Below are 12,822 nucleotides of genomic sequence, written 5' to 3' on the forward strand. Positions count from 1 at the left end.
TGCGTCATTGATGCTTTCCTTTGATTCCTGTCACAGTATTTATATGTTATATCTGCTCTCCATAGATTCATCGTTAACGGACAAAGGCTCCAGGACCCACTCGTCCCTCACCGTCACAGACAAGATCCTGGGGAAGAGGAACCCCTTTCCTGGGGAGACTGTCCGCCTGGAGCCCCTGCCCTCCACCAAGGTCCTCCTGGAGTTCAAACACCCTGAACATAGGCAGGCCCACTCACAGGACGCAGAGGAACCAGCCAATAAGCACTTCCTCGGCCAGGACAGTCACGAGTGCTCCACGGGGTTCAAGGTGAATAAAGAGAGACCTTACATCCAGCCGGTCAAACACCCCATCCCCTGCAATATCGCCAACCAGGCTGAGGTTTCTCAGATCTGTGTGGACAAAATGGACGTTGTTCGGCCTCTGTACACCTACGAGAAGAAGACGATGGCTCTGGATGAGTCAGACCTGGACGTCTTTCCGTTCAGCAACGGGAAGATCACCCAGAGCAGGAAGAAGTACAGCAGTATGAAGAACGTCGAGAAGAATCGTCTGTCCATCCTGCAGAACCACAGGAGCTTTTCCCTGTGTTACTCTGAGCTGAGGAACTGCCCCAGCACGACAGATCTGGAGCTGGGTCAGAAAGGCTGTAAAAGCCCAATACTGAGAAACAGTATAACCCCAACTCCCTGCCCCATAGAAGAGGACGAGCTCCTGGCCCCGCTGGAGGGCGAGATGGGCCAGGACAGCGAGGACGGCGACATGGGTGAGCTGAAGATCAGGTACGAGGACTATCAGGAGAACAAGACTGAGAGGATCATAGTAGCCCAGAAGGAGGCGCACTATAAGTTCTTCCCCAGTGTTATTCTCTCCAACTGTCTAACCAGGCCAGCTAAGAAGGTAGTGGGCAACAAGCTGACCGATGGCTGTGCTAAGCTAGAGCAGGCAGAGACACGCAGGTCCAGGCTTAAGCTTGGCAAGAGGTCTTTGGCTGCTGCAGCCCAGAAGGCTAATGCATACGCTGGGGAAAGCCCAGCCTCTGACACCCAAGTCAGCACAGCCTTTATGTCCATCACGCCTACTTGTCCAAAGAGCACGGACACCGAGGAGAAGCCAGTCACAGTGGCAAAGTCAGTTGTAGTGGAGACTGGGCCCACAGAACCACTGCCAGAATCCCCTGCCCTGGCCCCTACCCCTCTGCCAGCCCCTATCGCTTCCCCTGCACCGGCCCCAGTCCCTGCCATTCTGAATGAGGTGTCTGTGGAGGGCAGGTTGGCCCCACTGCTTGAGCTCCCTGTTAAAGTAACCTGCACCAAAGCCTCAGGTCTGCCTGGCAGCAAGTACACCCTGAGGGCCAAACGAAAGATGAGCTACGACAGCAGCGAGGACGGGGAACAGTCGGTATCCTCTCGCATGAAACACCCTCTGGCCCTCCGAGACCGCTTCAAAGAAAACTACGTCCTCAGCACGCAGGAACTAAAGTACCAGAAACGACGGAAGATGTACAGAAAGGAGCCAAGGGAGCCGCCCATCATCATCAAATACATAATCATCAACCGGTTCAAAGGTCAAAAGAACATGTTGGTGAAGATGGCCAAGGTGAGTGCTGAGGAGCAGCGGGTGGTGCTGACACCTGACAGAGTGGAGACGTACACCAAAATGGCCCCCATCAAGACCTTCTGGCCTAAGGTTCCAGAGTCTTGTGCGGTCAAGTTCCCTCTCAGTGAGCCCAAGGCTAATAAGAAACAGCCCAAACGAAAGGCCAAGGTCAACACCACCACTAAGAAAACGGTCAGCAGTCCACCCAGAGTCCGAGTTAGGCAGGGGGGTGAGAAGCCTAGAAGGACTAGAGGCCTTAGAAAAACCTTGACTCTGCCCTCTCTGCCATGCCCGTGGCCATGTTACTGTGAACTGGCCGATGACCACATCACTGAGTACACTGATGTGATGGTGGAGTTGGGTTATCTATCTGAGAGATCTCTTAGCCCTGTTGATTCAACCCCACCCCGGTGTTGGTCCCCCAGTGACCCCCTTATGGAAGCCATAAGTTCTGATCGGTTGATGAACCGATTAAATGATCCCTGTCTCACTTCTGTTTGTCACAAACCCCCCCCAGAGTCCTTAGGCCGAGGCGTGCGGAACCGCAGCCGGACTGCTAAACCTAGAAATGTAACCTCTACCAGCCCAAGAAGACGGATTAAGCTTTCAGAGGAAGTCAAAAAGGAGAGCACAGCGAGAAGGAAAAGTACAATTGGGACTCCAAGGAGGAGAAAGAAAGATCTAGAAACAGTTGATGGAACTAGTGTGGGTGGTGTCTGTACTACTGCCATCGCCACAAGAACGAGGAGGCCTCGGAGGAAGAAGCAGGCAGAAGAGCCTGAATTGCCCCCTGTCAGAAGCAGAGACTGTGACAGTTCCCAGCACCTCTTCCCAGAGGGTGAGCTGCCTCCTACTGAATCCTCCTCAGAGGACATACCACCCTTTCAGAAGCCAGCCAGCAAAACCAGCCAAATCATTGACGGCTCCAGCTCTAAATCCCTAACCCAGTTCTCGCAGTCTATTGAACCAACGTCTGAGGACTGTGAAAGCTCCATTATGAAGGTGAACCAAAGCTTTGCTCTTGAACTCGCCCAAACGCAGCCTGACCAACCGAAGGGTTGTGCTGTGAAGGCAGACACTACTGCTGATGAATGCACGTTCCATCAGGTTAAATCCCCAACCCAGGTGGGGGACAGAAAGGGCGCCCCCAAAGCAGGGTCCCCCCACTCAGGCCTTCAGAATGGGAAGACCTTACCTGAGGACATCTCTGGCCTGGCTGTTCTGAAGAAGCTCCAGCAGAGAGGTGGGCAGTGCCTTTCCACTACAACACAGCCCCCTGGCTCCACACCAGAACCTGCTGCAGCCAAGCCATCAAGAGCCAGGAGAGCTCCCTCAGCCACCCCACGGAAACCCCGGGCCCCAAGAACTACAACTGCCAAGGAGGGGAAACCCAGGAACAGGAAGGAGAAGGCGAACTCTCAGCCGGAGGTACCTGTGAAGCAAAAGCTCCCCATGTCAGATGACAGCCCAGTGTTCCTGTCAGACCCAGGCCTGGACAGCTGCTACTCCATAGAGGACAGCCTGTCCCCAGAGCTCCCACACAACTACAACTTTGACATCAACGCCATCGGTATCGGTAGCCAGGCAGAGTTCTCCAGCCTGTACATGGGCAGCCAGTTTGTTCTGACCGACAAGAACCTGCCTCAGAAGTTCCTGAGTGACATCACCCAGGATGCGGTACCTGCCTTGGCGCTGAGCTTAGAGAAGAGGCCTGAGGTGTTGTTTGGCTCAGGGGAGGAGCTCCATGAAAGCTTGTCCGGACCTCTGACTCCTGAACTCTTTGACAAGCCAAAAAATGGCGAGCTTGTGTTCAATCATCGATCACCTCTGGACTCTGAGAGGTTACCAAGGAGCAGAGAGTGGGGAACATCTCTGGGCAAACTCCACGGCCTCAGCCACTTCCAGGGCTTTCACTGTGAGAGGAAAGAGCTGCTGTTCTCTGCCTTTGACCCCATCTTACCACTGCCTTTGAGCTCTGTGTCTTTCGCAGACAACGAAGGGTTACCGACTGGGGACCTACTGGAGGGGAATTATGCTTTTACATCAACCACGCCCAGTAGTTCGCGGCGCTCCTTCAGCTCTCTATCCCAGGTGAAGGCCATCAGCCAGCTCCTCAGAGGGACAGGGGGGGGAGCCCACATCCTCAAGCCCCTCATGTCCCCTCCCAGCCGGGAAGAGATCCTCACCACCCTCCTGGACCTGGAGATGTCTGAGGCCACCTTCCAGGAGCCATTCTGCAGCAACCCTTCAGACGCCCCAGGGAAACCCAGGTAAAATCACTAAACTCATGGGATTACTTTAAAAGCACTTTATGACAACTACTGATGTGAAAATGGCTTTATAAATACAATGTGATTGATTTGATTTAAGGGTTGAATGATACTCAATAGATATCTATGATTGATGAGGCTGTGATAAGGCGGAATATTGCCAATCATTCCATCATTAATGTCCATTTTCAAATCTCCAGGGAGGTTGGTGGGCGTAAGCTGATGGTGGAGACAATGTTGACCAAGGAGCTGGCTGAGTTCAACGGGGACCTGTGCCTGGAGGGGCTACAGTTCTGGAAGACAGCCTTCTCTACCATGACCCGGGCCGGCTCCTCTCACACACTGGGAGCAGAGGACACCAGAGACCAGGCCCAGCTCAGCCCCTCTTCAGCCGGGGACCAGAAGGTCATCCTGCTGCCTTGCAGGAGTGCTCCCAGGCGGGAACGCGTCCAGCTATGGCTGGAGGCCAGAAAACAGTACGAGCATCTGCAGAGGGGCAGGAGAGACATGGGAGAACTGGAGAGGGGAAGGTTGGAACAGGTAACAGACGAGCAGCAAACAGACAGGACTGAACAGCCCACTGCGTTCCATTGTTCAGCATTGGAGGACGAGGAGGAGTTTGAGAAGCCCTCAGGTATCAGGACTCGGAGGGAGAGGAGGGACAATCTGTCCCTACAGATATCACCTGTTGGAGGGGTGGAAACTCAGGACAGCCCCAGAGGAGTGAAGCCTGTACCGGACATTAACATCAGAGACTCTGAGGAGGAGTACTATGGTAAATCCATCTCTCCAGACTCACCAGACCTGCTGCCATGGCAGGAGCCCACGCAGCCCAGTCCCTCAGGACCAGACGCAGTAGAGGGAGAGAGGAGAGGGTCAGATCGAGGGTTACCCCTGTCCCCCAGGCTCTGCACATCCCCAGAGAGGAGAGAGGAGAAGCACTTCCTCAGTCCTTCTCCCTTCTCTTCCAAGAAGACCCGGGGGGACGGGGAGTGTACCAGCCCCCAGCTCCACAGCACCCCAGTCCTTAGGCGACACAAAGGCAGGTGTGAGTCGGAGACTGTGTGCAGCACCCCTGTGACTCAAGGTAAGCCCCTTTATTCCCCGGCCGCAGGCTATTAGCAGCTGTCACTCTTCATCCTGCCTCAGCCACCAACGTTAACTCAGACCATGGAAAATTACATTAGCGATTGCATCCGCTATAATCTTTTATTTTACTCCAACTTTCTTTCTTACCTCAGTGGGAAATTGTTATGGCTGCCATAAACAACTACATAATTGACTAATCAAGCGTACCAGAATTGTAAACCTGTCACAGTCATTTATTGAATTAGTTTTAATAGGAGGAAGCCGTCTGCATGCGGTTGTTTTGTCCTCTGGAATGTCATTATGCGTCGCACCACCCCACCACGATCCTTAATTCATTTTGGGGTTTCTGTTTGGGGTTTCTGTTCCAGACGCAGAGTCCACGTCTCAGAGACTGCAGCACAGGAGAGGGGAACACACAGAAACCCTGAGGAGAGTGCTACTGACCACACAGATGAAGGTCAGGACAAACGCACAGAATTTAAGCTCCTGTTTATTTAGGTCATTCCCTCCAATGATCATTTGGTGTTTTGTTGATGGTGGTGGATAAAGCTCTCTCAGGCGCCATTCCAGAATCTCCCATAAGTGTTCCATTGGGTTGAGATCTGGTGACTAAGACGGCCATGGCATATGGTTTACATCGCTTTCATGCTCATCAAACCATTCAGTGACCACTCATGCCCTGTGGATGTGGGAATCGTCATCCTATGGGGGCATAGCCATGGTAGTAATAATGGCCTGCCCAGTATTTGTATGCATGACCCTAAGCATCGGGGCTCCCGAGTGGCGCAGCGGTCTAAGGCACTGCATCTCAGTGCAAGAGGCGTCACTACAGTCCCTGGTTCGAATCCAGGCTGAATCACATCCGGCCGTGATTGGGAGTCCCATAGGGCGGCGCACAATTGGCCCAGTATCGTCCGGGTTTGGCCGTGGTAGCCCGTCATTATAAATAAGAATTTGTTCTTAACTGACTTGCCTAGTTAAATAAAGGTTAAATAAAATAAATACAAATAAAAGCATAATGGGACGTTAATTTCTTAATTAACTCAGGAACCACATCTATGTGGAAGATCCTGCTTTCAGTATACTTTTTATTTATTTAATTTTTTTATTTAAGGGGTGGATCAGCTTAATATGGCGGAAAGAATATTGCTTCCATCAATGTAATTGTCTGCATCATTTCCAATCCCCCATATATTTTTGGGGTAAATATATATATCCATATACATACACGCATGCATGCATACATATACACATATATACATACACATACCTATATAGATATACATACTTTTTTTAGAATATACCTTTATTATTCCCCGCAAACCCTACCACCCTTCCACCAATTGGAGTAAACCAATAAACACTTAGGCTTCTACCTTCAGTTTATATATCTTATTCACATTTTACAGACACAATCTATTTTACAATAGTTATATTTTGTTTGTTTTTAGTCCTTCCTCTATTTCTGATGTCCATCCAGTTTGATTTCTATTTGTAACTGTGCTATTTCACAAAAGTTCTGAACCTATATATTTTACAGACCCCGTATGTTTTACATTGGTTATCTTGTTATTAGTCCCACCCTTCGGCTCCATTCAACCCCTCCCATCTATCTCTCAACATCATCCATTTTGGATTTCTATTTGCCATATATTTTTCAACTGTGCAGTGATGCTTCACAAAATTATTGAACCTTTCTATTCTCATAGCTTCTACAGATTGTAAATTAAAAATAAACATTTTTGCTAAAATAATTATTATATTATTGATTGATTGACTATGGCTTTTCAAATCACCTGGTACTGCTATCTGCAGCGTTAGTTCTAGGCAAATGTTGCAATTCTTCAGCCATTCCTGGACCTGTGACCAAAAACGAGCTATATATGGACAATACCAAAATAAATGATCTAATGACTCTGCCTCCTCACAGCAGAATCTGCAGAGCTGGGAAGATTGTGTCCCCCATATATATTTAACATTCTATTGGTTGCAAGAATTTTGTATAGTAATTTAAATTGAAAAATTTGAAGTTTAGAATCTGGCGTTGTTTTGCGTATCAATTCATAAACCATGTGCCGTGGAATGGGTACATCGAAAATCTCTTCCCAACTATTTTGCAATTTATATGGCACAGCTGTCCGTTTTTTGGTCCTTAAATGAAATTGGTATATGTTTTTATTTATCACACTTTTCTTTAACAATTTATGTTCTTTAATACAGGGCCGACATACAAGTTCCTTACTTTTTCCCCTTCTCCTTGCCTCTTCCATTTTTGTGGTAATGCTGCAATTAATTGGTTGTAATTTTGGGTAGAGCAGACATTTCCATATGTCTGTGTTAGCTGCATGTGTGACATCACTTCACCAGTCCTATTTATAATATCATTCACTAAAATTATACCTTTTTTAAACATTTCTTCGAAAAATACGTTTTTTTTATCAATTAGCATATTTGAGTTTAACCACAATATTTGTTGTATTATTTGTTCTGTCGTTTCAGGTGGATTAAACTGAAATTGCAACCAACTTTCTAAGGCTTGTTTAAAAAATTACGATATTTTGGAGATTATTTCCCTTTCAAACAACCGAAAGTGGGCAGGTGTAGTCTGAATAAAGGGAAAAAGGCCCTTCTTGAACATAGGATGAGACATTCGTACCAATTTACTAGAGAACCAGTTTGGATTTAAGTATAACTTTTGTATGAATGATGCCTTTAGTGAGAGGTCTAATGCTTTAATATTTAATCATTTCTGCCCTCTGAATTCATATTCCTTATATAAATAGGCCCTTTTAATTTTGTCTGACTTGCCGTTCCAAATAAAATAGAATATTTTTTGTTCATATAATTTCAAAAGCAGGTCACTAGGTGTAGGCAAAACCATGAGCAAATAGGTAAACTGTGATATGACTAAAGAGTTCATCAGGGTGATTTTCCACAAATAGACAGGTATTTACCTTTCCATGGTAGCAAGATCTTATCTATTTTTGCTAACTTTCTATAAAAATGTATTGGAGTGAGATCGTTGTATCCCTAATTTACTCAAGTGTTTGCGTTATTTTGTCAGTTACCTGTGTTGGCCTCAATATACCCGGATGAGCAATGTACAGTTTTAGAATATTGATGAACAGCATCAATCAAGTAAATGGCCCAAAACAAATGTCAGATTTCACGTAATTAAAAAAATATCCGTAAATGGCTTTTAGCATTTACTTGATCCGCCCTGATACACTGTTCTCTCTTTAATGTGATGTGAATAAGCTTTCCCCCTATTCTCCGTCCCCAGAACCAGTTTGCTGCTTTGAACGCTCCAAAGAAAGACAACTCTCAGATCGAGGGCCCCAGCATCAGCAATTCATACGGATTCAAAGTCAACATGCAAGACCTCCAGGACGCTAAAGCCATGCACGAGGTGAGGCGCACACACACACACACACACACACACACACACACACACACACACACACACACACACACACACACACACACACACACACTCCCCACTGACTCAGCTGTTTTCTCACTGACACAAACACACATACAATGTAGTTGGAAGGAAGGAATGTGACATCTTGCTTGTCTTTCATCTGTAGGTGCAGCACCTGACGTTGATGAGCATGGAGCTTCACGCGCGGACCCGACGGGACCTGGAACCCGACCCCGAATTTGACCCCATATGTGCCTTATTCTACTGCTTCAGCTCTGACACATCTTTACCTGACTCAGACAAGACCCAGCTGACTGGGGCCATCGTGGTAGATAAGGACTGCCAGGAGAGTGGCCAAGGTGATGGGTCACACACTCTGTCCCTCCTGCCAAGCTGTGGATGGACCACACTTATCTGACCTTCAAGTATTGTTGTATTGTGTTCATGGTCATTGTGCTTAGATTTGAAAGGACAGTGTATGGCTGTGTTTACACAGGCAGCCCAAATCTGATCTTTTACCAAATTATGGGCAACAAATCTGATCTGATTGGACAAAATACCAATTAGTGGCAAAAAAAGATCAGAATTGGACTGCCTGTATCAATGCAGCCTATATGTTTGTGATATACAGTTGAAGTCGGAAGTTTACATACACTCATTAAAACTCGTTTTTCAACCACTCCACACATTTCTTGTTAACAAACTATAGTTTTGGCAAGTCTGTTAGGACATCTACTTTGTGCATGACACAAATAATTTTTCCAACAATTGTTTACAGAAAGATTATTTCACTTATAATTCACTGTATCACAATTCCAGTGGGTCAGAAGTTTACATACACTAAGTTGACTGTGCCTTTAAACAGCTTGGAAAATTCCAGAAAATGGTGTCATGCCTTTAGAAGCTTCTGATAGGCTAATTGACATAATTTGAGTCAATTGGAGGTATACCTGTGGATGTATTTCAAGGCTTACCTTCAAACTCCGTGCCTCTTTACTTGACATCATGGGAAATCAAAAGAAATCAGTCAAAACCTCAGAAAAATAATTGTAGACCTCCACGAGTCTGGTTCATCCTTGGGAGCAATTTCCAAACGCCTGAAGGTACCACGTTCATCATACTCCTCAGGAAGGAGACACGTTCTGCCTCCTAGAGATGAACGCACTTTGGTGCGAATAGTGCAAATCAATCCCAGAACAACAGTAAAGGACCTTGTGAAGATGCTGGAGAAAACCGGTACAAAAGTATCTATATCGACAGTAAAACGAGTCTTATATCGACAAAACCTGAAAGGCCGCTCAGCAAGGAAGAAGCCACTGCTCCAAAACTGCCATAAAAAAAAGCCAGACTACGGTTTGTAACTGTACATGGGGACAAAGATTGTACTTTTTGGAGAAATGTCTTCTGGTCTGATGAAACAAAAATAGAACTGTTTGGCCATAATGACCATCGTTATGTTTGGAGGAAAAAGGGGGAGGCTTGCAAGCCTAAGAACACCATCCCAACCGTGAAGCACGGGGGTGGCAGCATCATGTTGTGGGGGTGCTTTGCTGCAGGAGGGATTGGTGCACTTCACAATGCAGATAGCATCATGAGGGAGGAAAATATGTGGATATATTGAAGCAACAGCTCAAGACATCAGTCAGGAAGTTAAAGCTTGGTGGGTCTTCCAAATGGACAATGACCCCAAGCATACTTCCAAAGTTGTGGCAAAATGGCTTAAGGACGTCAAGGTATTGGAGTGGCCATCACAAAGCCCTGACCTCAATCCTATAGAAAATTTGTGGGCAGAACTGAAAAAGCATGTACGGGCAAGGAGGCCTACAATCCGGGCTCAGTTGCACCAGCTCTTGTCAGGAGGAATGGGCCAAAATTCACCCAACTTATTGTGGGAAGCTTGTGGAAGGCTACCCAAAATGTTTGACCCAAGTTAAACAATTTAAAGGCAATGCTACCAAATGCTAATTGAGTGTATGTAAACTTCTGACCCACTGGGAATGTGATGAAAGAAATTAAAGCTGAAATAAATCATTCTCTCTGCTTTTATTCTGACATTTTACATTCTTGAAATGAAGTGGTGATCTTAACTGACCTAAGACAGGCAATTTTTACTTGGATTAAATATCAGGAATTGTGAAAAACTGAGTTTAAATGTATTTGGCTAAGGTGTATGTAAACTTCTGACTTCAACTGTACCTCTATCTGTGTGTGCCCTCCCAGGTGTCAGAGGAACAGCGCCCCTGCTGGTAAGATCAGGTGTCTCAGGACTGCAGGTCACCTACGCTGTGAATGAGAAGCAGCTGTTCCAGGAAGTTGTCACTATCATGAGGAGGTACAGTAAAGCACTCGACAGCTTCTGGTCCTAAAAAGCTGAAATGAGTTGGTTCGTTGGCCATTCCTATGGGGGAAATGAATGGTGAAAGAATGGGGTTTTGGGATGAACGGCGAAAATAAGTTATAAGGTTAACACAGTCTTAGCTCTTAAACATGTTATTTTATGAGATAATAGCAGTCAGTTAACATGACCTTTATGAGTTAGGAACCCTTTATGTGCTTGTTCTGATTACATAAATGCTTTGAAATTCACAAAAAGTGTCATTAGCTGATGAAGATTATCTCATAGAACAAAATGTATAAGATCTCCTAAGCTTGTGTTTATACCACAGACCTTATGTGAAGGTTGACCATGCAGTAGGATTTTAACAGTGTGGAGGCATGCGATGAAGATCTGTTTTTCTTGCCAGAGGGAGGCTATTTATTTGCATGTGGGTATAGCCGGCAAACTGTACAAACATAAAAAATAAAAATAAAAAAACAGGACGATGAACAAAAGATAGGCTCTAACCAAAGATAACCCGGGCTTCAACCATGCCTGTAAACCAGGCCGCATGCTGACCTGTTACCCATCTGTCTTTCAAATAAAGAAATGACATGCTTCTTGTAGCAATACCCATTACCCAGAATGCATCACAAACCCTACCAATTACCGAATTTACAATCAACTTCAATAAAGTTATGAAAAAGATACAGTATACAAACACATTCAGGTAATATATTCCACATGATAAATATCCCCACATCATTAAGTCAATAAATGTGTGTCTGATAATGGATCAATGTTTAGAAATACCTAATCAGGCAAGACTTTAGCTGATGTGACAGAGGACAATCGTCACACCTTATTTTTGGCGTTGATCCCAAAAACCAAAACCTTATTCATTTCCCCATAGGCTTTGGCCAACGAGCCAGCCGCCGTTAGTTCCTACAAAAAGATGGAATTTCTATTGCTCTCTATATTGGCTCCTGTTGATTTGACCTTGATCCTTACTTTGTGAAAAAAGAGATCTGAAGCACACAGCACACAGCAGCACACAACATTTACCTGGGTGCTCATGTTCCCAACACTGACGGTGCATAAAGCACCCCAAACATATTTTGGATTTCAATTCAGTGGCAACTTTAGCATGTAAATCTTGGTGGGGAAAACTCTTTTTAGATGCAAACCAGCAAATCCACTACAGAACAGCTTATTATTTTATTCGGACTACAGTGCATTCAGAAAGTATTCAGACCCCTTGACTTTTTCCACATTTTGTTACATTACAGCCTTATTCTAAAATGGATGAAATTGTTATTTTTCCTCATCAATCTACACACAATACCCCATAATTAAAAAGCAAAACATGTTTTCAGAAATTTTAGCAAATTCATTAAAAATAAAAAGCTGAAATATAACATTTACATAACTATTCAGACCCTTTACTCAGTACTTTGTTGAAGCACCTTTGGCAGCGATTACAGCCTTGAGTCTTCTTGGGTATGACGCTACAAGCTTGGCACACCTGTATTTGGGGAGTTTCTCCCATTCTTCTCTGCAGATCCTCTCAAGCTCTGTCAGGTTGGATGGGGAGCGTCGCTGCACATCTATTTTCAGGTCTCTCAAGAGATGTTCGATCGGGTTCAAGTCCAGGCTCTGGCTGGGCCACTCAAGGACATTCAGAGACTTGTCCTGAAGCCACTCCTGCGTTGTCTTGGCTGTGTGCTAAGGGTTGTTGTCCTGTTGGAAGGTGAACCTTCGCCCCAGTCTGAGGTCCTGAGCGCTCTGGAGCAGGTTTTCATCAAGGGTTGCTCTGTACTTTGCCCCATTCATCTTTCCCTCGATCCTGACTAGTTTCCCAGTCCCTGCTGCTGAAAAACATTCCTACAGCATGATGCTGCCACCTCCATGCTTCACCGTAGGGATGGTGCCAGGGTTCCTCCAGATGTGACACTTGGCATTCAAGCCAAAGAGTTCAATCTGGTTTTATCAAACCAGAGAATCTTGTTTCTCATGGTCTGAGAGTCTTTAGGTGCCTTTTGACAAACTCCAAGTGGGCTGTCATGTGCCTCTTACTGAGGAGTGGCTTCTGTCTGGCCACTCTACCATAAAGGCCTGATTTGGT

At 45.9% G+C, this 12,822-nt stretch overlaps 1 protein-coding gene across 2 annotated transcripts in view; it reads left to right on the plus strand.

The window, feature by feature from the left end:
- LOC106571315 (DNA polymerase zeta catalytic subunit) overlaps positions 1-12,822 on the plus strand; it is a 99,061-nt gene that overhangs the window by 65,282 nt on the left and 20,957 nt on the right. For both annotated transcript variants that reach the window (XM_014144240.2, XM_014144241.2), the window contains 6 exons: positions 66-3,867; positions 4,068-4,954; positions 5,325-5,413; positions 8,240-8,365; positions 8,547-8,739; positions 10,601-10,712. In XM_014144240.2, coding sequence (XP_013999715.2) covers positions 66-3,867; positions 4,068-4,954; positions 5,325-5,413; positions 8,240-8,365; positions 8,547-8,739; positions 10,601-10,712 — 5,209 coding nt within the window. The remainder of the gene's footprint in view (positions 1-65; positions 3,868-4,067; positions 4,955-5,324; positions 5,414-8,239; positions 8,366-8,546; positions 8,740-10,600; positions 10,713-12,822) is intronic.

Source organism: Salmo salar, chromosome ssa15, assembly GCF_905237065.1.
Source record: "Salmo salar chromosome ssa15, Ssal_v3.1, whole genome shotgun sequence".
Classification (NCBI taxonomy): Eukaryota; Metazoa; Chordata; class Actinopteri; order Salmoniformes; family Salmonidae; genus Salmo; species Salmo salar.